General features: G+C 44.6%; 1 protein-coding gene across 6 annotated transcripts; it reads right to left on the bottom strand.

Moving 5' to 3' along the window:
* Positions 1-918: 918 nt before the first annotated feature.
* On the bottom strand, positions 919-15,516 carry LOC308301577 (cytoplasmic polyadenylation element-binding protein 4-like; the record flags this gene model as incomplete). Of its 6 annotated transcripts, none has more annotated exons than XM_080745604.1 (12): positions 15,411-15,516; positions 13,160-14,273; positions 12,938-13,036; positions 11,577-11,670; positions 10,420-10,470; positions 10,272-10,295; positions 8,609-8,785; positions 7,467-7,556; positions 7,260-7,378; positions 3,362-3,476; positions 3,083-3,264; positions 919-1,146 (listed from the first exon to the last, which is right to left on the bottom strand). In XM_080745604.1, exons 2-12 carry the CDS (start codon positions 14,216-14,218, stop codon positions 919-921), a joined length of 2,238 nt encoding a protein of 745 aa, XP_080601730.1. In that variant the 5' UTR covers positions 14,219-14,273; positions 15,411-15,516. The 6 variants fall into 6 exon arrangements, with proteins under 6 accessions (XP_080601730.1, XP_080601734.1, XP_080601733.1 ...); XM_080745608.1 differs by having other exon boundaries at positions 11,577-11,667; XM_080745607.1 differs by lacking the exon at positions 15,411-15,516 and adding an exon at positions 14,766-15,133 and having other exon boundaries at positions 13,160-14,266.
* Positions 15,517-22,799: the final 7,283 nt, after the last annotated feature.

Raw genomic sequence — 22,799 nt, 5'->3', positions numbered from 1 at the left:
GAGCAAATACTACTGCCAATACCTGAGCCCTGAGGGCCATGCCTTAAATCATCTGAAACCTACAATCCAAAACTCAAAAACAGCCATCCTTCCGCCTCCATCTGACAAGAGGACACACCATCATCCCGGCATCCCTCAGATCAACATTTGCGTTTGATCACTTGCTTCTTTTTTTTTTTCTTTAGGCCAGTCTTTGGTTTTGCCCTTTCTGGTTACAAAGTGTCGATTTTGTTTTAAACCAAGACCTACAAAGTCATGCCAGCAATCTATAAACGCATGCCAGACAGAGGAGAGATTTAGTTTTGCCACGCAGCGTGATGATATACTCTGAACGGCCTGAAAATTTAAATATGTCCAACCATCTGTAATAGTGTTTTCCCACTCTCTATCAATTCAACCAGTTGCACTCAACCTTTGGTTAGCGATACAGTTGTTCTCTAAACCTGCATGCGAAAAGCAACAAAATGCACTCTTTTCCTCCCTAACACAACTTCCTTAAGTCATTATACTGGTTCAGGTACGACAAACCTCACTCAAATTTTATGTTACTCTTGACAACAAATGTAAGCAGCTTTACCAGCTAATAATGCAAGAAAACAAAGTACAGTCAAGTCAGAAAACATCTAATTCCAAATCTAATGCATCCATATATTCATGCATACTTTTAACTTAAAAAATCCAAAACATAAATGGGATTTCACTATTTTTCTTAGCGTTTACTTTTTTCTTTAGAAGGCCCAATTTAAAAATAATTAAATAAAATAAAATTAAGCTTTAAAGATTTTTTTTTTAACTTAAAGGAACCAGCAAAAAGAAAAAGTGCATTTATTTTCTATATCATAGCCCTATCCTAAGTACCCCCACCCCACCCGCCCCCTTCCCACATTCTCTCCCTCCCATCCCCCTCCCTCGCTCTCCTTAGTTCCAGCGGAAGGAGATGTGTCTGGGCCGGTCGCCTCCCTCTTTCACCAGGGGTTTGTGGAACTCACGGCCCGCTCGGGAGTGGATGGCAGCCCAGCAGTATTCACAGTAGTACTGCAGGCAGGTGACGTTGGCGCAGAAGAACGGAGCAAACTTCCCCCCACAGCGGGTGCCCTGGCATTCGTCGCAGAGCTGGTCGTCCAGGACATATGGCTTCACTTCCACCTGGAGAGGGAGGGAGGAAGGGAGGGACCAAGACAAGGAAGAGATGAGGATATAGCAGCGGAAGTGTCGACCCCTTAGCCTGAATTATACCAAAGATGGTTAATTTAGGAAGATACACCATCCCAACTGGAGCCACTAGAGGAGAAATGGTACACAAATCCTACAGATAGTCTCCTAAGTGGGCGTCGGCGTCCGCAACGGCAATTCTCGCAAATGTCCAATGTTTGCTGGTGCTAGCGAGGTCCCAAGACAGTGTGTTGCTGGGACAGAGAAAGGTTGATAATAAAGTAGATTTTCTCCTGATTAGTCCCTCTGAAAAAAGCGATTTTAGTATGAAAAACTAGGGAAGATTGTGTGGCGATCGGGGTCCAACATTTAGCTCAGTGACCATGGGGCTAAAGAATGGTTCAGAAGCCTTGTTCACGTTCACTCTTCCATCTGAATGAATAGACTGCTTCCGGTCTCCAAAAACAGTTGGGCACCTGCTTCACGCAAATACGGGAAGTAAACCGGAGATGGTATGTCTTGCCATTTCTGTCTTAGATTATACTTTCTCTTACGGTGGTTTTTGCCTGACAGAAATAAGTAATCTACTAGGTCACAATGTGTCGTGATGCATTAGGCAATCCACAAGGTCACAATGCGCCATGATACTTGAAGATCTGCCATTTCCACCACACAACACCAGCGTATGACAAGACTATAAATTAAGCATATAGGCTTATAGGCTTCTTCAGAATTTTCACCCATGACATGCAGTGTTGCATGTCATTGTTGGGGGTATGCGGTTTTCATGGCGTCACGTCGCTCAACACCTACTATACAGGTCTATCGATATGCATACAGGCTCGTTTCTATGTTAAAATACCCTGTTGTGACACTAAAGCGTTATCGAGGTGTGAACTTGGGGGGTTTTGGCATCAATGCATATCCGTTGCGTGAGAGGCGTGATGGGACCCCGGACTAATTCAACACTGATGACATGGCCAAAATAGGGATGCCGGTTTGAAAGTGGTCAGAGGGGTAGGGGTTGGTAAGGGGTCTCCCAGATAAAATTGTATTTTGGCCGGGTTTTGGGTGTGGTTTAGCAGGAGGTAGCAGTGCCCGCTTCTGAACATTAGGGCAGGCGTGGCGAGAGTGAGGCCTTGAGGTTCCTGACGCTCGCCCGAGTGAGCTGACAGGTGAGCAAGCTGCTAGGCTTGCTCACCTTGGCCTCGCGCATCGACAAGCACACGTCTGAGCTGCATACCGATAGCATCGATATCAGTCTAGTTAGTTACTAGCTAGCTTTGCTTGCTTTGACAAGACAACCCAATGAGAGTTTACGAGACCACGCATCAGGCACACAACAGCGAAAACTTATCGTTTTTGGAAAGATCGCTTATTTATCTATGACTCGTGACTTAACAGTGCCACGCTGTCTGCAATTTGCTACCCATCCAGTTAGAGAGGATGGGGAAACATTGCATGCCTACATGCGTGTTTGCAATTAATGGATATACTGTAGGTGGGCACAGAGCAGAAACCAGGCTTTTCACAGCTACTGCGGGAAGCCTGGTGGCATGAGTTTAATGTTCAGGGTTTGAATCCAGGCGCAGTTGGCAGAAGGAGTTCAGAGTATTAACTGAACGTCATGCTATCGACAGAGATTTAACACAGACCAAAAGTGACGCTATTCACTTTGACATTCAGCAGCACAAACACTACCCTCGACCCGCACCAATGTGGGACGGATTGTCTCCCGTCAGACCCATATGTCTACAGAAGCACGCACGTCATGCAACGACATAAGTTTAATTCTAATGACATGACGTCAGCCCACCCCAAATCAATTACTAACTAAACGTCAGCCCACCCCCAAATAAATTACTAACTAAACGTCAGCCCAACCCCAAATAAATTACTTACTAAATACTCAACTCAATAATCAACTCACCCGTTTATCAATCTCCCCGTGCTGCAACTGAACGAATCGAGCACTGATGGCTGCAATGTAGCTCTGCTGATTGGAGAAGGCCACTCGGCCCGCCCCTTTCGGGTATTTAAGCTCCGGATCCGTGTCAATCCCTGCATAGCATACGCCTCCATACAGACGGTCCATGATCATAGCAAGTTCCACTGGAATGACAGAACACAAACACAAGCATTATGCCAACTGACAACACAGCCATGACATGGGTGAAGCCCCCCTTTCCAGGGGTTAAAATGAGGGTACCTGCACGCAGAGGACGAGGGACGCCCCCGACAAAGATCGTCTTCCTCGGGTCCAGAGGCTGAGAGCCGTCCATTACAAAGTCACTGTCATTTAGGTTCCAGGGCCGAATCTGGACCTGCAGAACAAAACAAGTGGCACAGAACCACAAAACTCGTTCATGCAAATCTTCACTCAGTTGCTCTGCTTCTACAGTGAGCATAGTATATTTTACACTGTGAGCATGGAAGGAGTTAAGATTTTTTAATCAGTCATTATCTTTTGTTCAAATTGACAGCCATTTCACAATGGCTCAATTTCACAACGACTCATATCCATTTGGCTGGTTTACTCGCATTCTTTGGATGGCATTTCACCCCAGTTGTATAAAAACGAGCATTAGTTAAGTGAATGAAGTGTGTGCCTGTGCGCGCCGCACGTACGAGTGTGGTAGCACATTTTTTTGTAAAAGGATCTTTTTGGCAGGATCTAACATCAAACATGGGCTGTCTAGCAGTGTCTACGACCCCACCTTGGACGCTATGGGTAGACCAACTCCCTACACACCAATGTTGACTGTGAATAAGCTCATGTGCATGGGTTGTTTACATTCTGTACATTCTGGATTTAAGCACTGAGACACATGTTGTTTCGAGTATGTGGGACAAAAATATGTGTGCCCACTGTAATGTATTTTAGAAATGTGAACTCAAACAAAGACAATGAAGAGAGAGAGAGAGTGTGTGTGTGTGTGTGTGTGTGTGTGTGTGTGTGTGTGTGTGTGTGTGTGCATGCGTGCGTGAGTGCATGCGTGCTTGTTTAACTGGCAAGACCTATTGAAGTCGTTAATTGGCAGACATTGGGAGTCAAATTGAAAACGTTGCGACATTCTGATTACTGTCTTTCAACGGCCAAAATAATTCTCATGACTAATATGTGCAAGTAATAATCTTTAACTTATGCATGCTAATTTACCGCCAGATTCAGGAAATGTGAAGGCCACTTGTGTTCTTACACACATGCGCATGTTGGTGAATCTGGATCATTCTTAAATCAATAGAGGCCCATGCCCACAGATCTGGATGAGTACAATACCACCATGGCCCAATGCCCAACCTCTCCATACACCATAAACTGGAGAAAACCAGCGCGGTCTCAGTGCTGATAAGGATGGTCCTGTTTCAGGCTCAGAGCATGGTGGAGAGATGAGTGCATGCTATTCCCAAGGCAAAACCCAGTCCCAATCACTGTGATTGGCTGAGACAGAGAGGGTGTGGGCAGGGGTCATCAATGTGTCCGTACACGGACAAACGTGTCCGTGGCAAAGACCAAATCTTCTTTTTTACACACCATTATAATGTTATTTTGATCATAAGACCCAATAACTGAATGTCAAGTCTCCAGGTTTTCTTCAGAATATGTATGACACTATTTATTACAACACTATGGCACATGAGTCCAACTAGTACTGGGGTTCTCAAATAATGTTTTATTTGCAATGACCCCCTCAACTCTGATAGTGTACAAATGGAACCAAATGGACCTAAAAGTGTTCCATTTGGTTCCATTTGAACACTCTCAAAGTTGCAATGGTCATTCAAGGCTAGCTCTGTATGCGTTTCTGGTGATAGCACAGTCCACTCATTCCGTATGTATGCAGAAATAAAGATTTTGAGAAAAATGTCCACAAGCCAGCATGGCAATGACCCCTGGGTGTGGGCTAGCTCTGGTACATAGCGTTAGTGGAGTTCTCCCAAACGCTATGTTCGTCTACCTCTACACCTCCTTGGCAGAACCGGAAAACCTGCTCGCCTGGTTGAAAATAACAAAAACTGTTTCGCCCCTCACCAAACCAAGGGTATCAGTGGACAGTTGAAAGCTTACTCTACTTAGTTAGTGGACGCAGTCTGGGCCCCCCACCACACGCTTAAAATACAATTCTAGGGTGAAATGAAAAATAATCCACCTGACGGAGACACTCTGATTTCTGATTGAAGACTGTTCTTACAAAACAGCACTTCCAACGTCGCAGAGCTGAAAAACACCCAATGAGCTCTGTTAATGCGGTCCTCTGACCTGCGTGGCAGTAGTGAGTTGGCGCCGTGATGGCGACGACAAATAGTAAAAAAAATAGAAGAAATGGAGTTTCCATCCGGTGGAATATTTTTAATTTCATCATTTTTTCATTTTTCACTGCGTCCTCTAACTGGAGTCCGCTTTCAACTGTCCACTGATACCTTTGGTTTGGTGAGGGGCGAAACAGTTTGTTATTTTCAGACCAGACGCGCAGGTTTTGCGGTTATGCCAAGGAGGTGCGGAGGTAGACGAACATAGCGTTAGGGAGAACTCCACTAACGCTATGGACCAGAGCTAGGTGTGGGCGACACTTTGTTTCACCAACACGCACGGCGTGCCCTTCGACGGGATAGGCCAGGAACTTCTCACTCGCTCGCCAAGAAGCTTGCTCCGCCGTGCCTCATAACCTCGCCGAGTGATGTAAAAACCCATGCATTTGTTGTAAAACCGTGGCACATACACAGGACGTTGCATGAAATAAAAACTGAGCGCTCCCAAAAGAAAATTGACCTGGGAATGGCATACACTCCGGAGAGATAGGGAAGTGAGAGCACTTGTCTGGACATGCCTTCACAGCAGTCGGCATGAGAGAACAAGGGGGTGGAGTTGGTCACGGTAGAGATTAGAGCATTAATGGCCCAATTCACAGTCAGTCACTAAATAATTATGTGGACGAAGGTCTGCCCATTGGTATTATTGACCATGGCGGTTGGTATGTTTTGAGAATGACTGAAATACGCTGGACTATGAAAGGCAAAAGTCCACATACATGTCTGTTCCATTTTCAACACTAAAACGTGATTTAATTACAATTATAATAAAGTTAATTATAATGATCATAATACTAATGAATAATCATCATTTCCTTTTCCTATAGTATTCCTAAATACTAAATTAGTTTGTAGAGTAAGACATCTTTCAAATGGATGAACTAAGCTCACAGCACATTTTATCAATGCATTGTGAGATTATAGATTGTCTATTATGTTATTGTTTAAATCAATGGGGTCGTTGAAAATTTTTGAAAGAATTTGAAATTGTTTGTCCAAAATAGGGACACAAGGATTAAAATGTTTTTTTTTTAGCACAGAGCGAATGAGGCCCAATGTTATCAAACTACCACGGCAGCCATTTTAGATGCCAGATAGAGGAAGAAATTCGAGTCATGTGAATTCAATGCATTGATTTTAAAATAACGTATCAGTTTTCAGACAGGTACACAGCCAAATCCGCAGTGTTCATTTAACACTTTACAGGACCATTTTTTACATTCTCTGCAGTAAATGGACACACGTGTTGGCTGGCATCTAGGGCTACAGGCATACAGAATCACACTCACAGCAGTGTTGATTTTGTCGACTAAAACTATGACGAAAAATGTGTGTCGACTGTTTTTTTCACTGACGAAAACTAAATAAAAACTAAGCTGTGATGACTAAAACTAAGACTAAATATATTGACAATTTCGTCAACAAAATAAAAACTAGACTAAAACGTTAGGGAGGGACTAGTGGAGGAGAAAGTCATTTAATGTTTGGTTTTTCTCAGGTGTTGCTTGCTGAAAATAGCAGATCAAGCTCACAACGCGAGCTTGTAGATCGGCTATTTTCAGCATGCAACCAATTGTGAAATCAGTCATTACGATGCCATCAAGGCCTGCCACAATACCTTTTAGTTGACTAAATCAACTGTAGATTTAGTCAACTAAACTCTCATGATATTTAGTCGACTAAAATATGACTAAAACTAAAACTTTTCAGGAGACTAAATTATGACTAAAACTAATTATTCAAAAGACTGACTAAAACTAAATCAAAATTTGCTGTCAAAAACAACACCGACTCACAGGCTTGTCTTTGATGGTTGGGCTGGAGACACACAGGTAGAGCTTGCCATCCTCCTCAATGCAGGCTTCAATCAGAGCCTGAACAGAGCTCTCGTCTTGAAACAGCAGGAAGGCATAACCTAGGGAGGAGAGTTTGAGAAGACGTCAAGACTTGCACTCTCAATATTTTATGGACTCTATGTGCTACATTGCAGCACAGCAACTCACCCTTAGGAGGAAAATATGACTTGCTCTCCGCCTTGTGTGGCCAGTCCACAAACAAATGTCCAAATCGACGGAAACTGGCAGTGATTTCATCTGATTGAGGCAAGAAGTCAATTACTGTATGTTATTATCATGCAATCGGTACTCACAAATAACGTAATGGTTACTTTTAAATACAATACCATTCAAACTGTTCATAGTTGGCTGAACCAATGCCTCTCTATGAAGCTATAATCGTCAAGTTTCATATCTCCCAATGGAGAAAATTAGTATTTTTCCAGAAACCTTTGGGGATTTAGAAGGCGTTTTTAGAATCGGCCTCAGGTCTAAATGGGCAATCTGATTTGGGCTAGTGTCCAATCTGGTGCACCGTCTCCTTCAAATAGCTTTATTGAAATGTCAGCCTTTCCTATAACATACTATACCAGGGTATCTGCAGCTTTACAGTAGGTAAGTCAGATTTAAACCTACCACTCACAATTGTATTTAGGATTCAGGGTACATTTTGTACACATTTTTCATTAAATATGGGTTCGCCATCGATCCCAGCAACAATCCTTTTCTATTATTGGTAGTTGTTGGCATATTTAGCAAGAAATTACAAATGTTAAAAAAGAAGCCTACAATTAAACTTCATTACTAGGCTTTCCAAAATGTTCGAGCAGACATGAGGCAATGCGTGTACTGTCACTTTATAATCCTAATTTATAATTCGTTGTACTAGGTATTGAACACAGAAAATGGCGTAGATTTATAAGATCACAACACGTCTCTCGTTGTGAGCTTGTAAATCGGCAATTTTCACCGATGTTTCACAGCTGTTTAGCATAGCACAATGAAAAGGCACATACCGTAAATAAATACAGTATTTGGCGTTATTATTTAAGGTCATTCAAGAGATTGTGACGTTTAGAAGTCAGTCATTTGGAAATTAAGCAAATTTGGCGATACGCAATGTTTTGTCTTTTTTTACATGCAAACATGTCGGGCATTTCGGAGCCAGGGAATGCTAGACCATTGATTTGCAAGACTGTATCACTGTTTCACGAGAGAGATCAGACACCACCAATAATAAAAAGAAAGAAGATCAATCGTTCTTTCAAGGTCACAGTAGTGCATATTAAGTATGAGTTGAAAGCCTGTACCTTCGTCTATGTCTGGGGGAAGCCCGCCCACAAACACCTTGCGTGAGTATCGTTCCACACGCTCCCCGTTGAGATGGGGGAAGCAGTGGGCAGAGCCTAGGCCGGCCAGACCCTGGTCGCCTGAATCCTCCTCTCCAAAGGAGCGCTCATCCTCCAGGGGGAACAGAGAGGAATGGCCTGGGGGAGGAACAATGACACATTGGCTCACTACTACCAGGATTCAAACAACACAGTCAGACTCCTTATTGGTTTGAAAATGTGTCGATTACAATAGGCCTGTCACAATTATTACATAATCGCATTTACATGTTGAGAAATGAAACACTTTCAAAAAGTAGTGGAAATAGCAGATCTACAAGCTCACCACACATCGCATCGATGCGTTGTGAGCTTGTAGTGAGCTTGTAGATCTGCTATTTCCACTATAAAAGTATGAATGAAGAATAAAGTTATTAAATATGCCAGTCATTCCTTTGTATATTATTTAGGTTATTTGTCATGTGTGCCCTGTGCAACCTCAAAGCCAAACAGAAATGTATTTTTTATTCATATGCACCAGTGTTCAGCGACAAAAACACAATTAAAACATTAATCACAATTATTTGAGTGACAATTAATCGTCATGTAAAATGTCATAATCTTGACAACCCTAGTTTTAACGACGACAAAAGCATTTCTACACAAACAAAAATCTCAACATCGAGAAAGTACAAACATGAGCAGGCAATGATTTAATTTTGATGCAACAGAATTAGAATTATCATCACGTCTACTGTACCTCTTGACAAGCAACCCTGACAAGACACATATCTAGTCTCTCGAGCCAGACAACTCTTCCACAATCTTCTAATGCTACAGAGTCTGTAACTTTCCGACATGAATCTGTCAACTGCTACCATTTAAAATAAATTTTTGAATTTCAGTTTCTGTCAAGTAGCAAGCTACATATGCTTTGACTTCGAAACAGAAGCGCGGGTGGGGCAGGGCGCTTTTGCAGTGCTTCCAATGTATAGACTGTTGGGCTGCAGCATACTCCAACCGAACTAGAATTTAGTCATTTTGTTCTTCTCTTCCTGCCGAAGCAAACTAAATTCACTGGCACTGATGATTTTCTTTTTTTGGGGTTGATCTCTCACCATCTTCCCCTTGTCTCCCCTTCTTCTTCCCTTTCTCCTTCATGGAAATAAAACAATGGAGCTTGCACAAAAACAAATTTCACACACTGTTTTACCTGTGATGTGACAATAAAGTGGATTCCGAGTTGACAATGAAGTTGTCAACTGTATTCTGACGGCGGCGGGTCTACTGTTCAGAACGTACAACGGTGCCCCATCGAGTATAAAAACGCTTTCATCCTTGCCAAACTTTCTTCGGTTAGGGAAACCCTGTATGCTGCAGCCTTTAGGCGGAAGCATTTGAAAACTGTGTAGGCCAACAGTCTTGTCTCGAGAGACTAAGGCATATTACAGACCCAGCAGAACAAGAGGTCAAAACCAGACAACATTTGAAGGCAGAATAAGCAGCGACAATCAACAAATCAGCAGACAAACACACACAGGCCAAACCAGAGAGTCAGCATGTGAGGTGTGGTGGCCGCTTTGCAAATAGCATTACAGAAAAAAACAAAAAACACACACAAGACAAGCACATTTACAAGCTTTACCTCGTCGTCTGCCATAACTCCTAGCTGCGTGTAAAACAACACAAAACACTATTTGACAACAGGGTCTTTTTGTTGTTGCTTTTAAGATACATGTCAGATCATTATAAGTTAACACTATTACAAATGTTTAGGCATGTCATGTACATACCATTCATGGGTAAAGGGCCATCTCCACCCTGGTGAGAGAAACCGTAGCGACCTAGATGAAGCAACAGAAGAAATTTGAAACAGAGGGCAACACAATCTTGCACAGTCTTATGCAATCAGGGACCCCACCCGAGAGCCGCCAATAATCCATTTCTTCCCTGAAATCCAAGCAGCTCTATAACCAACAAGGATGTTGAAATGGATGGGTGTGATGTACTCTTTGTGTGTCTGGGATCATAACGGACAATAGCTGTACAAAGTACCGTAAAGTGCGTTTAGAATCAGGATATGAACTAAAATCTAGTAGTGCCAAAAATTCTAATTCTTTCGAAGATCATGACACCCTGAACGTAGCAAAGATCCCATTATGTAGTGTAAGGAAATGTGTAAAATCACCCTGGAAATGACTGCGTGACTTGGTTTTAACCTTGACAAATGTGGAAGTGGAGTAGTCACATGAGGTGGTTCTTGATTCCATACAGTAGGAATCGCAGTGGCTACATTGACATTCCTGTCATCATGACAGAGTCATACGGCAAGTGACTGGCAGCAAATCATCATCGAAGCGATCAGGAGAGACCAGTTGCACTCATTAAAAGTTGCTTGTATCAACAGGCCCAGATCAGCATTCTGTAAGAATCTAGATTTAGCAGGATGTTTCCCTGTGAGAAGAAAATATTTTTTGTTCTAAATGTGGAGAGAGAGAGAGTGAGAGTGTGTGTGTGTGTGTGTGTGTGTGTGTGTGTGTGTGTGTGTGTGTGTGTGTGTGTGTGTGTGTGTGTGTGTGTGTGTGTAGGGGGGGGGGGGGGGGTAATATCACAAGTTAAAACAGAGTACAGGAGTGTACTGTGTGTGCACTCCCACCACTCTCATAGCATCTTAACTAAAGCTTCATTGTGCATTAGCGTAAAAAAGACTGATTCAGCAGGATACACCCTTGCCGGACTGACATCAAATAGTCAGTCTCCATTACAGAGACCGTATGCATACAATGAAGTCCGCATCTCAGCACTAAACCATGAATAATAAAGATAGGTTTCTGATTCCCCATTCTTTCCGTGGCATTGCAACGAATGCCTGCCCGCATTCGCAGTACCTACAGTGATGGAATACACATCTGATTTCTTTTTCTTTTTTTGTGTGTGGGAACCAACCAACCTTTCAAGGAATCCTGCTCAGCCCTCATAATGTCAATCAATGAGTTCTCCAGAGAATGCATACTGAAACCATCAAAGGAGCGCGTTCTCTCCTGCTGGAGAAGAGGAAGACAACGATTAGCCTTTGCTGTTCCCACTCGCTACAGAAAGAAGAAAAAGACCTGACACGGATCACTGATGCTAATAGCTGTTGAAAAAGACAAGAGGAAAAAAACGACAACATCAACTTATCCTTTAACCACTTTAAGTTTCAACCTATTTTTGGCATTTGTATTTATAGGCAAGTATTTTCTAAATTAGCCGATATACAAGCTCACAAATCTTTGCTTTGAGATGTGTTGTGAGCTATTCATCGAATGTGTATATACGGTGTGTGTGTGTGTGTGTGTGTGTGTGTGTGTGTGTGTGTGTGTGTGTGTGTGTGTGTGTGTGTGTGTGATGTTTTGCACCAAAACATCTTGGGTTATATATGTAGATAGTCTAGATACCTGAATATTGTAAGTCAAAACATCTTCTTTGTCGCTTCTCTGTTCTTAGCACATTTAAACAAACGCAATCAAAGACAATTCTGCTAACATCTAATAAAACAAGTCCTTGGTACTCCCCCCCCCCCCCCCCCCCAAACGTCGCCTACTGGCTGCGGTGATTGGATTACACTGATATTGATTACCTATTGATTTTTGTTGTGCTAAAGAACTTCCGTCGGCCATTTCCCCTTCCCAGAATTACATATGACTAGTTTTTATTCATTAATTATTGGCAGAATCCACTTTATTTGCATTAATGTGTGTACTAAAAGTGTGACTTTTCAGACCTAGATAAAAAGTACGTCAAGAGAATGGACTCACGACTTCTGGTTTCACAGAAGCAACAAATGAAGATGAACAACAATATGTGGACTTTTAATACCGAATACAATCCAAGGTCCTAAAAAAGAAAATGCAGATCCACGGCACCAAATTAATATATTTAAAGAAAACTAATTTACAAGAGATGTTTGGGGCTGCCTCAATGTTCATCTCAATATCATGTGGAGCACAAGACCTCTTCAGTGAGAATAAAGTGGATGCCATGTGATCCAAAGTCTTGTTTCACAAAACTATATTGAAAAAACAGCCTCATTGTATATATAAAGTATACATACAATAGGTTTCAATTTGTCTGTATTTGGCATGGTTCAGATTCAGATCAGATGATCCATTTACTGTATCCCATTCTGCACCAACTCACAAAGGCTACTTTGTTGACTTTGATACAAACGTTGAGTTTCGGTTTGTGAGTAGAGTCTCTCTACAAACCAAGGGGCACATTGGTTGTTGTTGTTGCTTTCTCGGACAAAATAGCCTGCTGTGATGAACTCACCTGGAAAGGGTAAACGCCATCGTTGCGGCTCATACTGTCCTCCATCCAAGCTTTGTGGTTGAAACCGGAGTTGTTTCGGGGGTATTTCTGGGAGGGGACCTGAAGAACAGTTTCACACGTGAGTTTCTGCATATTAACTAGCCTGTATTGAGTCAATGCTAAAATACTATGGGTTACTCCATTATTCGACCAGTCTAAATGAGGAAAGACAATCTCGTTTACCTGGTTGTTCGGGAAGGACTTCTTCAGTGGGGAAATTGAATTCAGCGCTGCCACGCCTCCATTGAGCCCCCTGCGGAACTCCCGGACACCTTGCGTGCCTCCCCAGCCCCCGTAGCCGCCGCCAGGGCTCCAGGAAGTGGACGTCGGGGTGGAGGGGCTCTGGTAGCTTCCCCAGGGCGACGGGGGCTTGCTCTGGGCGGGGGCAAGGTGGGGCAGCTGGGTGAAGGCTCCGGAGCGATGGGGGTGCTGGGGGAACGTGGGCTGAGGAGGGTGAGGGCTGGCGGGGGAGCGGCGGTGCTGCGGTGGGATCCCCTGGTTGTGTGGGTGGTAGTGCTGCGGGTGGGGCGGGGGAGGGTGGTGCTGGGAGACCGGTCCTATCTGCGGGGAGAAGCTGCCCGCCCCGGCCCCGAAACCGGGCCCGGCGTGGTGGGAGAAGTTCTGGAACAGCAGCGGGGGCCCGTTGGCGTTGGAGCCGGCTGGGCCGAAGAATCCCCCGACGTCCTCGCCCACCACCGGGGACGGGTTGGACGGCACGGCGGGGGACCAGTTGTTGAAGCTGGTCAGGGAGGAGGAGGAAGAGGTGGACTGGGCACAGCTGGTGCCCATGCCCAGGCTGTCCTGGTAGTCGAAGCCGCCCAGCACCGGAGACTCCATCCTCAGCTTCTCCTTCCCACTACTGCTCTCCAGGGAGCCCTTCTCCAGGGAGCTGTCGTCGGTCAGCGAGCCCTCCAGCTCCCCGAGGCCCCCGGTGGCCTCCTGCTGACCCGGGGAGAGGGCCTGAGGCTGGGCCTGGGCCGGAGACTTGTCCTGCATGTCCTGGAGGTCCAGGCCCTTGGACTTGTCCGACTCCAGGATCTCATCTTGCATGTTAGTGTGCTGGGCTACGGCGGGGAACAGCCAGGCGCTGCCCCCATTGGTGGAGCAGGTGTTGTTTATGAAGGATGGGGGGCTGGGGGGGTTCGGGGGCTGGGGCTGAAGGTGAGGAGGGATCCGCACGGGGAAAGCAGATTTGTTGCCACTGCTGTTCTTCACCAGGACTCCGAACCCGTAGTCCCCCATTTATGAAACCCAGTAAATCCTCACTTGACTTTTGTCTTTTACTGTCTTCTTTATTCTGAAAAGTAGGTAAAGAGGACAGCAAGGAGGAGTAGGGGAGGGGTAAGAGGAAAAAATAAAAAGAAGGGGGCTGTTACAGCACAATATGATTTGGCCTCAAAAAACAAAAGCTTTACCAATCTGCAATGACTTTGCAAAGGCTGCACCCAGCCTGGTCTTGTGATGGGAATCAATTAGATTAAATCATTGATTCGCTTTTAGCCGTATGTGGGAGGCCTAGTAACGTTAAGATACGGTTTTACACCACGGGAGGAAGAAAAAAACACCCAACCCAACCTAGCCAGCAGGCAGCTAACAACCTGGGCTAGTAAAGCCGACGTCTCCAAAGGTCGTTCTGCGACTAGCACTAAAAGCTAACAGCTGCTCCGCCAACCTTCCCTTCCATGTGTCCTATTAATCACACGACACATTGCAACGGTCATTTTTAAAGCCCCTCCGTGCACCGCACCGTGCGTGTACCCGTACCGCGACGCACGACCGAAGCACGGACACCTACCGTGAGGAAATCAGCCTTTTTTTCTGCAATGACCTCCTCGTACGGTACGGGCCGACCATTTAAATAGTGGAAAACGCTGATGACGTCTCTTCTTGTCTGTTCGGAATCTAGGGTAGTTCCCTTCATACGAGGACTAGGCCGGGGATCGGATCACCACCACGACTGACTAGACTGCAGCACATATATCTAGTGCTACTGCTACACCCCCGGAATGGATCTGCAAAACCATCTGCTATGGGGGGGTGGGAGGGCGATCGAACGTTAACGCTACTCAAAAAATAAACGGGATGACGCGGACATTATGAACGATCGGCGACGACACAGAGAGAGAGGGGGGGCGACGGAGGAATTCTGCCACTAAAACCCCCGGTCGGTCGGTCGGCGATCTTTAAATCGTGAAATGGTTGCGTGGATCTTTTTAGAACGACCTCGTCGGTTTCGTGTCCTGTGTGTTCAATGTCACACAGCCCTGACGATCCTTGTCATCATCATTTACAGTCCTCCCCTCTCCCCCACCGCCGCCGCCGCCGCCGACCGAACCCGCAACAACCCAAAGCCTCGCACTAGACGTTTAAATACTCGTCGTGTTAAACATAACCTCGGTCGGTTAATCGATGATCGGTGTCGTGCGATAGCTACCTTTTTAGTTTGGTGACATGACCTTATTTCTTTAGCGTTTGGATGATGATGATGATGTTGTTGCCATGTCTCTTTTTAGCTTTTCTCCGTTCTCTGCATTTCCTCACAGCAGCAGCAGAGCCGGTGTGTAAATGGTCTCTGCTCCTCTAGTTGACAGCTGACTGCGGGCCATTCGGGAGACACTTCCGTCTCCAAGCCCCGCCCCGCACTGGAAAAAAAGTACTCCCATTACTTGAGTAAAAAGTATCAATACTGTAATATAGGATAGGAATACTCTAGGCCAGGGGGTCTTCAACGTTTTCAGGCCTAAGGAAGGACCCCTTAACTGAGAGAGAGATAAAGCAGGGACCCCAAGTTCTGTATTCAACTATGTATTCTATAAAATTGTGTTGACTTAGACTTAATGTTCCACACAGAATAAGGATACCTACTAGGGTTCAACTGGTACTTAGTGTGTAAAAAAAAAATTGCTGCCATATGTGTGGATTTCTTCACAAAATCAGCTCCATAACCATTGTAATGCATTGGCAGAATCCACTCTTATAGTATTTTTTTTCTCTCTCATACTAGGTAGAATAAAAGTGTGTTGTGACGGTCACAGACATTTGCCATTTGAAAAATGTAAATATTCCAGTAAATTAGAAATGCCATAAAATGGTACTTAAGTACAGTACTTAAGTAAATATACTTAGTTACTTTATTACACCCCCTACCACCAGCCACAGCGATGCCAGGGTTTCCCTTTCTGCCCCCGCCCACTTTCACAGATGAACGCCGTCTGATTGGACGCTTGTCACGAGAACACGCCCCATTGGAAGGAGAGGAGAGGAAGAAAACGAGTTTATACTTTAGTCGCGCGCCGGTGTCGCGCAAAACGAAAATAGCCAGATCTATAAGCTCACAAGGGGGTCGCTGCCTACGGTCGCTGGTCAGTATGTAGATCTGGATATTTTCGGAGCCGCGCGCAACACCAGCACGCAACTAAAATATAAATCATCGTCCTTTAAAGTATCCTTTTCAATGAATGCCGGCACATGACATGTATTCAAGAGACGTTCCTCTATTTCCATATAAGGATTGATGGACGCCTGGAGAGAGCGATGGAAGGAGGTTTTGTGTTTTTAATTGTGCAAATAATATACATGATCTTTAAGCCTATAAAGGAACATTTGAACCCATTGAACCCCTCATGAGTCATGATGGAGCTATAGACTCTGACTGATAACCCTGTCCCTCTGGCAGGAGTTTAAAATAGCTGATTAAACTGATGTGTTGTCTTGCATAGCGTTTTGGAGCTGAAGACATTTTAGCCTGTGCAGATGAGATCATTTGAAAAGCAAATGTTCTACCCACACTCCCTCTGCAGTTGCTAGAACGTTGTCTTTGTCATCATCAGGCCTCAAGGACAAGATTCCCTGTACTAGCAGAGAACACACAAGATAGATAGATAGATAGATAGATAGATAGATAGACTGAATATAGAATATACTATGTACACATACATACATAGCCTACATAAATAGGCTGCATACAGTTATAGTACATACTGTATATAGGCCTATACATAATTGATTGATTTATTGATTGATTGATTGATTGATAGATTGATTGATTGATTGATTGATTAGCTGCACTAATATCATGTAGCTATTGGTATAGAGAGAGAGAGAGAGACAACCATTTATTGGACAGCACTAAACCTAGCCCAGAGCAGAGCCCTGCACACAGCAATCTCATTAAAATAAGCTGCTGCTATTTTCAGCTCGTAATCGAGCTGGAGAGCTTGATTAATCTGGCCTTGGTCAGATCTCAACCCTCTCCATTGGTTGACCACCATAAGGTACCCCCCACCCCCTCCAACACTTCCACCACCACCCATTTATAACAAATACAATTTGCAGTTATTGCTGTGTGTTTTAGTCAAGGCCATGGCTAAATGCCATTCCTACAATCCAATCTAGCCTATGCTGTCACAGGGTCCTCCCTATGTTCCCCAGGTTCCCCAACCCCAGGTTCTATGTTCCTCAGGTTCTATGTTCCCCACTTCCCCCAAAAAAGGTTCTATGTTCCCCAGGTTCTATGTTCCCCACCCTCCCCCACAAAAAGGTTCTATCTTCCCCGCCCAACCAAAAAAAGGATCTATGTTCCCCACCCAAAAAAGGTATATGTTCCCAACTCAAATGCAGGAAATGGTGGGACATCTGGGCACTAAGAACATGTGGGCAATCCTAATTTAGGTTCCCACTCGTCCTATTGTCCAGGTGCCCACTCGTCCAGGTGCCCACTCGTCCAAATGCCCTCATGTCCCAAGTGCTCAGATGTCCAGGTGCCCACTCGTCCAGATGCCCAGTCATAACAAAAATATGGTGCCCAGATGTCCCTAGTGCCCCCCTGTCCCACTAGTATTCGTAATTTCGTACCATTATGTTCCGTTGTGTGTGTTTAGAGTTGTTATTAATGATTGTGGGCTCGCTGAAAGGCGAGACCAGTATGTTATACCAAAACTTTATAGGTCAAGTTTATTCTCCTCAAATAAATGACCGACAGTACAAAGGCAGGGCCCTTAGCCGTTGAGGAACAGCCAAAGGGTAGATCTTTGTGCCCATACATGGTATTCTGTTCCATGCGAGCCCACACTGTTTCGTAGAAACAGTATTTCTAGTTGTGGGCTCGCTGAAAGCGAGAACACTATGTTATCTTCATTATTTATCTATCAAGTTCTCTTCAAAAATGACGTAATTTATCAGTGAAGTTCTCCTCATAAATGACGTAACGTAACCTATTACGTTAATTTAGTCAAGTTCTCCTCGACAGTACAAAGGCAGCGTAAAATGACTTAAGACACTGCCTTTGTACCGACAGTACAAAGGCGGGCCCTTAGCCAATGAGGCATTTTTGGATGAGCGGGGAACATAGAACCTTTTTTAAGTTGAGCGGGGAACATAGAACCTTTTTTGTGGTGGTTGGTGGGGAACATAGGTACGGTCCCGCTGTCACCATACCGTCTAATATGTTATCCCAATTTCTACATCTTAGCCACTTGAGCACTATTAGCAAATTTCGTTGCTGATCTACAAGTTGGCTATTCAGTGAATTATTCCAAACCTTTTTTTTTGTTAAAATTTTGAATTTTTATGGCATACAGCTCATGAATATCAAAAGTCCATATTTCAAAATATTAGAATATTACACAAGACCACTCAAAACGAGGATTTATATTAGAGAAATGTCAACCTTCTGAAGTCAGAGTTGCTTGAAGTCCAGTGGGAAGTTTCCGAAGTTGGTTATGATTTGCGGTGCAAGGGCATCTGCAATGCTTTTTCACACAATATTCTAATTTTTTGAGAAGGATCTGTATAGTAACTTATGACCCATACAAATCCATCCATCCATCTTCAACCACCTATTCGGAATCGGGTCGCGGGGGTAACAGTTCCAACTGAGACTTCCAGAGTTCCTTATCCTGAGCAACGTCCTCCACTCCCTCTGGGAGTAAACCAAGGCGTTCCCAGGCCAGTTTGGATATATAATCCTTCGTCTTTGGTCTGCCACAGGGTCACCTCCCAGTGGGACGTGCATCGAGGACCTTCCTAGGAGGGCGCTCGGGAGGCATCCGTACTAGATGCCCAAACCACCTAAGATGACTCCTTTCTAAGTGTAGGAGCAGCGGTTCTACTCCAAGTCTCTCTCGGGTGACTGAACTTCTCACCATATCTCTAAGTCTAAGGGAGATACCAGCCACCCATCTGAGAAAACTCATTTCGGCCGATTGTACCCGCGACCTTCGGTCATGACTCATGACCCACACTTCATGACCATGGGTGAGAATAGGAATGAAGATTGCTCGGTAGACAGAGAGCTTTACCTTCCGTTTCGACTCTTTTTTTCTTCACAACAGTGCGATTTAGCGATTGCAAAACCGCTCCTGCTGCTCCGATTCTCCGGCTGATCTCCTTCTCCGTCTTCCCCTTTATCTCATTCGTGAACAAGACCCAGAGATACTTAAGCTCCTTCACCTGGGGTAAAGTCTCATTCCCTACTAGGACTGCACAATCCATCGGTTTCCTGCTGAGAACCATGGCCTCAGATTTATGCTGATCCTCATTCCGGCTGCCGCACACTCTGACTACTGCGAACCGATCCAGTGAGAGCTGAAGGTCTTGGACCAAAGGTTGGTGCCATCAGGACCACGTCATCCGCAAAAAGCAGTGAAGCAACCCTTAGCTCACCTAGCCTTATACCTTCTGCACCACCATTTCGCCTCGAGATCCTGTCCATGAAAATCACAAACAGGATTGGAGACTCACCCCCACTGGAAAAGAATCCGACTTATTACCGAGCACACAGACACAGCTCTCGCTTTGGACCCTACAATGGGTCCCCTTTGGGTTAGCCTACACTGATGTAGGCTAACCCAGTGGTTGCCCAACATTTTAGCCCGTGACCCAAAAGAGAGATTAGACATTCGCCCAGGACCCAAACTAGTGAAAATAGCAGATCTACACGCTCACAACGCATCGCTTCGCACTATGTTGTGAGCTTGTAGATCAGCTATTTTCACTACTTCTTTAAACATTTGTTTGGGAATTTCTTTGATTTAAATTTTTTTTAATGTGTGAAATGATTCTGAAAAAAAACATTTAATTTGTCTCATGAAATTTTATGAAATCTTTTTGCTTTTTTTAAAACATTTTTATTTTTTTAATGTTTTGAAACAAAAATAATTTGAAAACAAAATGTACAGGAAACAGGAAAATATTTAAAGGGGTATTTATTCCCATAAACCCATAAAGATTGGCCTGTGACCCACAAATGGGTCCCGACCCACTGTTTGGGAACCAGTGTGCTAACCTCCTCAGCTGGTGACTCTGCCCTGTGGTCCCTAAGGCAGACTCCACCCATTCTATAGTATCCTGTAGCATGTCTGCTGTGCTGCTGGGCCTGTTGGGGTGGTTTAACTGCACAATGACTCCCACTGTTGCCATGTCCGCATATTATAAGCAGTGGCGTCAGTTGAGAAAAAGCTAATGTATGGCAGCATGACACCAGTCATGTTGCCATACTTTAGCAACAGGCATGATACTATCAGTGGTTAGTATTATTTTATCAGGCACAAGTAAACAACTAACTGCCACACTTGAAAAAAATGTGCTGCTGCTAATTGTGGGTTCGCTGAAAGCGAGCACACGTAGGCCTACAGGTATGTAATCTTCATTATTTATCTATCAGTCAAGTTCTCCTCGACAGTACAAAGGCAGGGCCCTTAGCCAATGAGGCGCAGCCAAAGGGTAGATCTTTATGCCCATACATGGTGTTACATGCGAGCCCACACTGTTTCGTAGGAACAGTATTTCTAGTTAACAATTGCTCTTGTCACGCGCGCAGTCACCGACCCATATCTTTTCTGACCATGCATGAGAGGCGTGATGCCTCATGCACACGGACCAACCCACGGACACACACCACCCGATCCACACATTGATGCTAAACAACCCCCAAGTTCACACCTCAACAACGCTTTAGTGTCACAACAGGGTATTTTAACAAAGAAACAAGTTAGAGAGAGAGACATTTGTCAATTTTTTTTCCCTATAGCCAAGGACAGCTTCCATACCTTGCCATACCCAATTGACGCCTCTGATTATAAGCCTTTGTTTTTCCATAAAGTTGCTTTATTGGTGGTTGTGGGTTGTATTTTTTTGGGGGGTTTGTTTCTAAAGTCTAGTTTCTCATTTTGCCTTGCTTCCTTATGTTGTTTAAATTAAATCAGTGGTTCTCAAACATTTTCATGTCAAGGACCCCCAAAATGAATGTGTATTTGGCCACTGAAAATATGTTGTGCACCAGGGACCACCATACAAGATTTGTGCAGTTAAAATGTTTCAAGTAATAGTTTTTGAAAATGGTAGATCGGCTATTTTCAGGCAATGTAAAGTGATAATTTTGATGCTATAATGTATTAACTCATTTTGCACACTGTGTGTGTGTGTGTGTGTGTGTGTGTGTGTGTGTGTGTGTGTGTGTGTGTGTGTGTGTGTGTGTGTGTGTGTGTGTGTGTGTGTGTGTGTGTGTGTGTTGTGATCATGCAGCCTGCTTCTCGTGGGCTTGTTTTCGTAGAGCTGGCAACCATGGTGAGTTTCCTTAAACCCTTTCTCTTTGCATAACCGACTACTGATCCAGGTGTCAGTCTCAGATGTGGACAAACGAAGGCACAATTGTGTGTTCAGTCCATCCTGGTGTCACTGGAAGCACAAACCTGAAAATGGGGTCAGATTACGACATTTATATTGTGTTAATCACCAGTTAATACCTTAGTTATATGCTACAGTATAAGAGATCTTTGCAGGTTCTAACGAAAGCAAACTATTTCTGTGTTACTGTGTCTGCCCAACCAACCGTTCTCTACCTCTGTTACTTATTTTCTTTCCTTTTGAGCGGTGGTTACACCGTCTCCTAGACGTGGCCGTGTGTGTATGCGTGCGTGCGTGTCTGTCTGTATGTAGCCTGCAGTATCTTTTCTGACCACACATGTTAAGGGAGGGGCGCTGTTGTTCAGGCAAGCCGGCCAGGCACACTCACACTCACATTCACACATACACACGCACGCACGCACGCACACACACACACACACACACACACACACACACACGCACACACACACACGCAGCCTCCACCGCTCAGTTCACACAAGTGTGATTTTTTATATCATCCTGGCCAGTGTATAAGGGGGAGGGTAAAGGTTATACTTTGGACTGCATCACAGATTCTGCAGCAGTCTGTAGGCTCTGTGTGTGTGTGTGTGCGTGCGTGCGTGCATGCGTGTGTGCGTGCGTGCGTGCGTGCGTGCGTGTGTGCGTGCGTGCATGCGCGTGCGTGGGTTTTTGGTGATGAGGGTTATCTACCTTGCTCTGTGAGCTAGTGACTGCTGAGTCCAGTGGATCTGATCTCACCCAGGCCTACTGTTGAGGCCCAGAGTAACCTGAGCAGAATGTCAGCTGTGTCAGCATTTCCTCCCAAGTGCAACAAACTATGTGCTCCCCACGGAAACTAAGCCGTGCAATAGAATTCCCTCCCTATAGATACGCAGCAATATTGAGCTAAACAAGTAGACAACGGAATAATCTAACATTGTTCAAAGGTACAGTATGTCACTTTATCGTGTGAGTTCTAATGTAAACGCCATACCTATGCACACACAATCTATAGATTCATCTCGTGAGGGTCCAGCAGAGCGTGCACTCATTCCCCGCTGATGGTTCTTAAATGATTAATTCTCTGAGTCATTAATTCATCACTTCACGCCAGATCACCTGCATGGGAGCCGGTCACAGAGCACCTGTAGCATGACATCTCAGGTTTCTCACAGAGACACAGAGCCCACGGCTGCCG

The sequence above is a fragment of the Nannobrachium achirus genome (assembly GCF_963921795.1).
Source record: "Nannobrachium achirus genome assembly, chromosome: 17".
Taxonomy (NCBI): domain Eukaryota; kingdom Metazoa; phylum Chordata; class Actinopteri; order Myctophiformes; family Myctophidae; genus Nannobrachium; species Nannobrachium achirus.
Note: the sequence above shows the minus strand (reverse complement) of the source record. Positions and strands in the feature narration are given on the sequence as shown.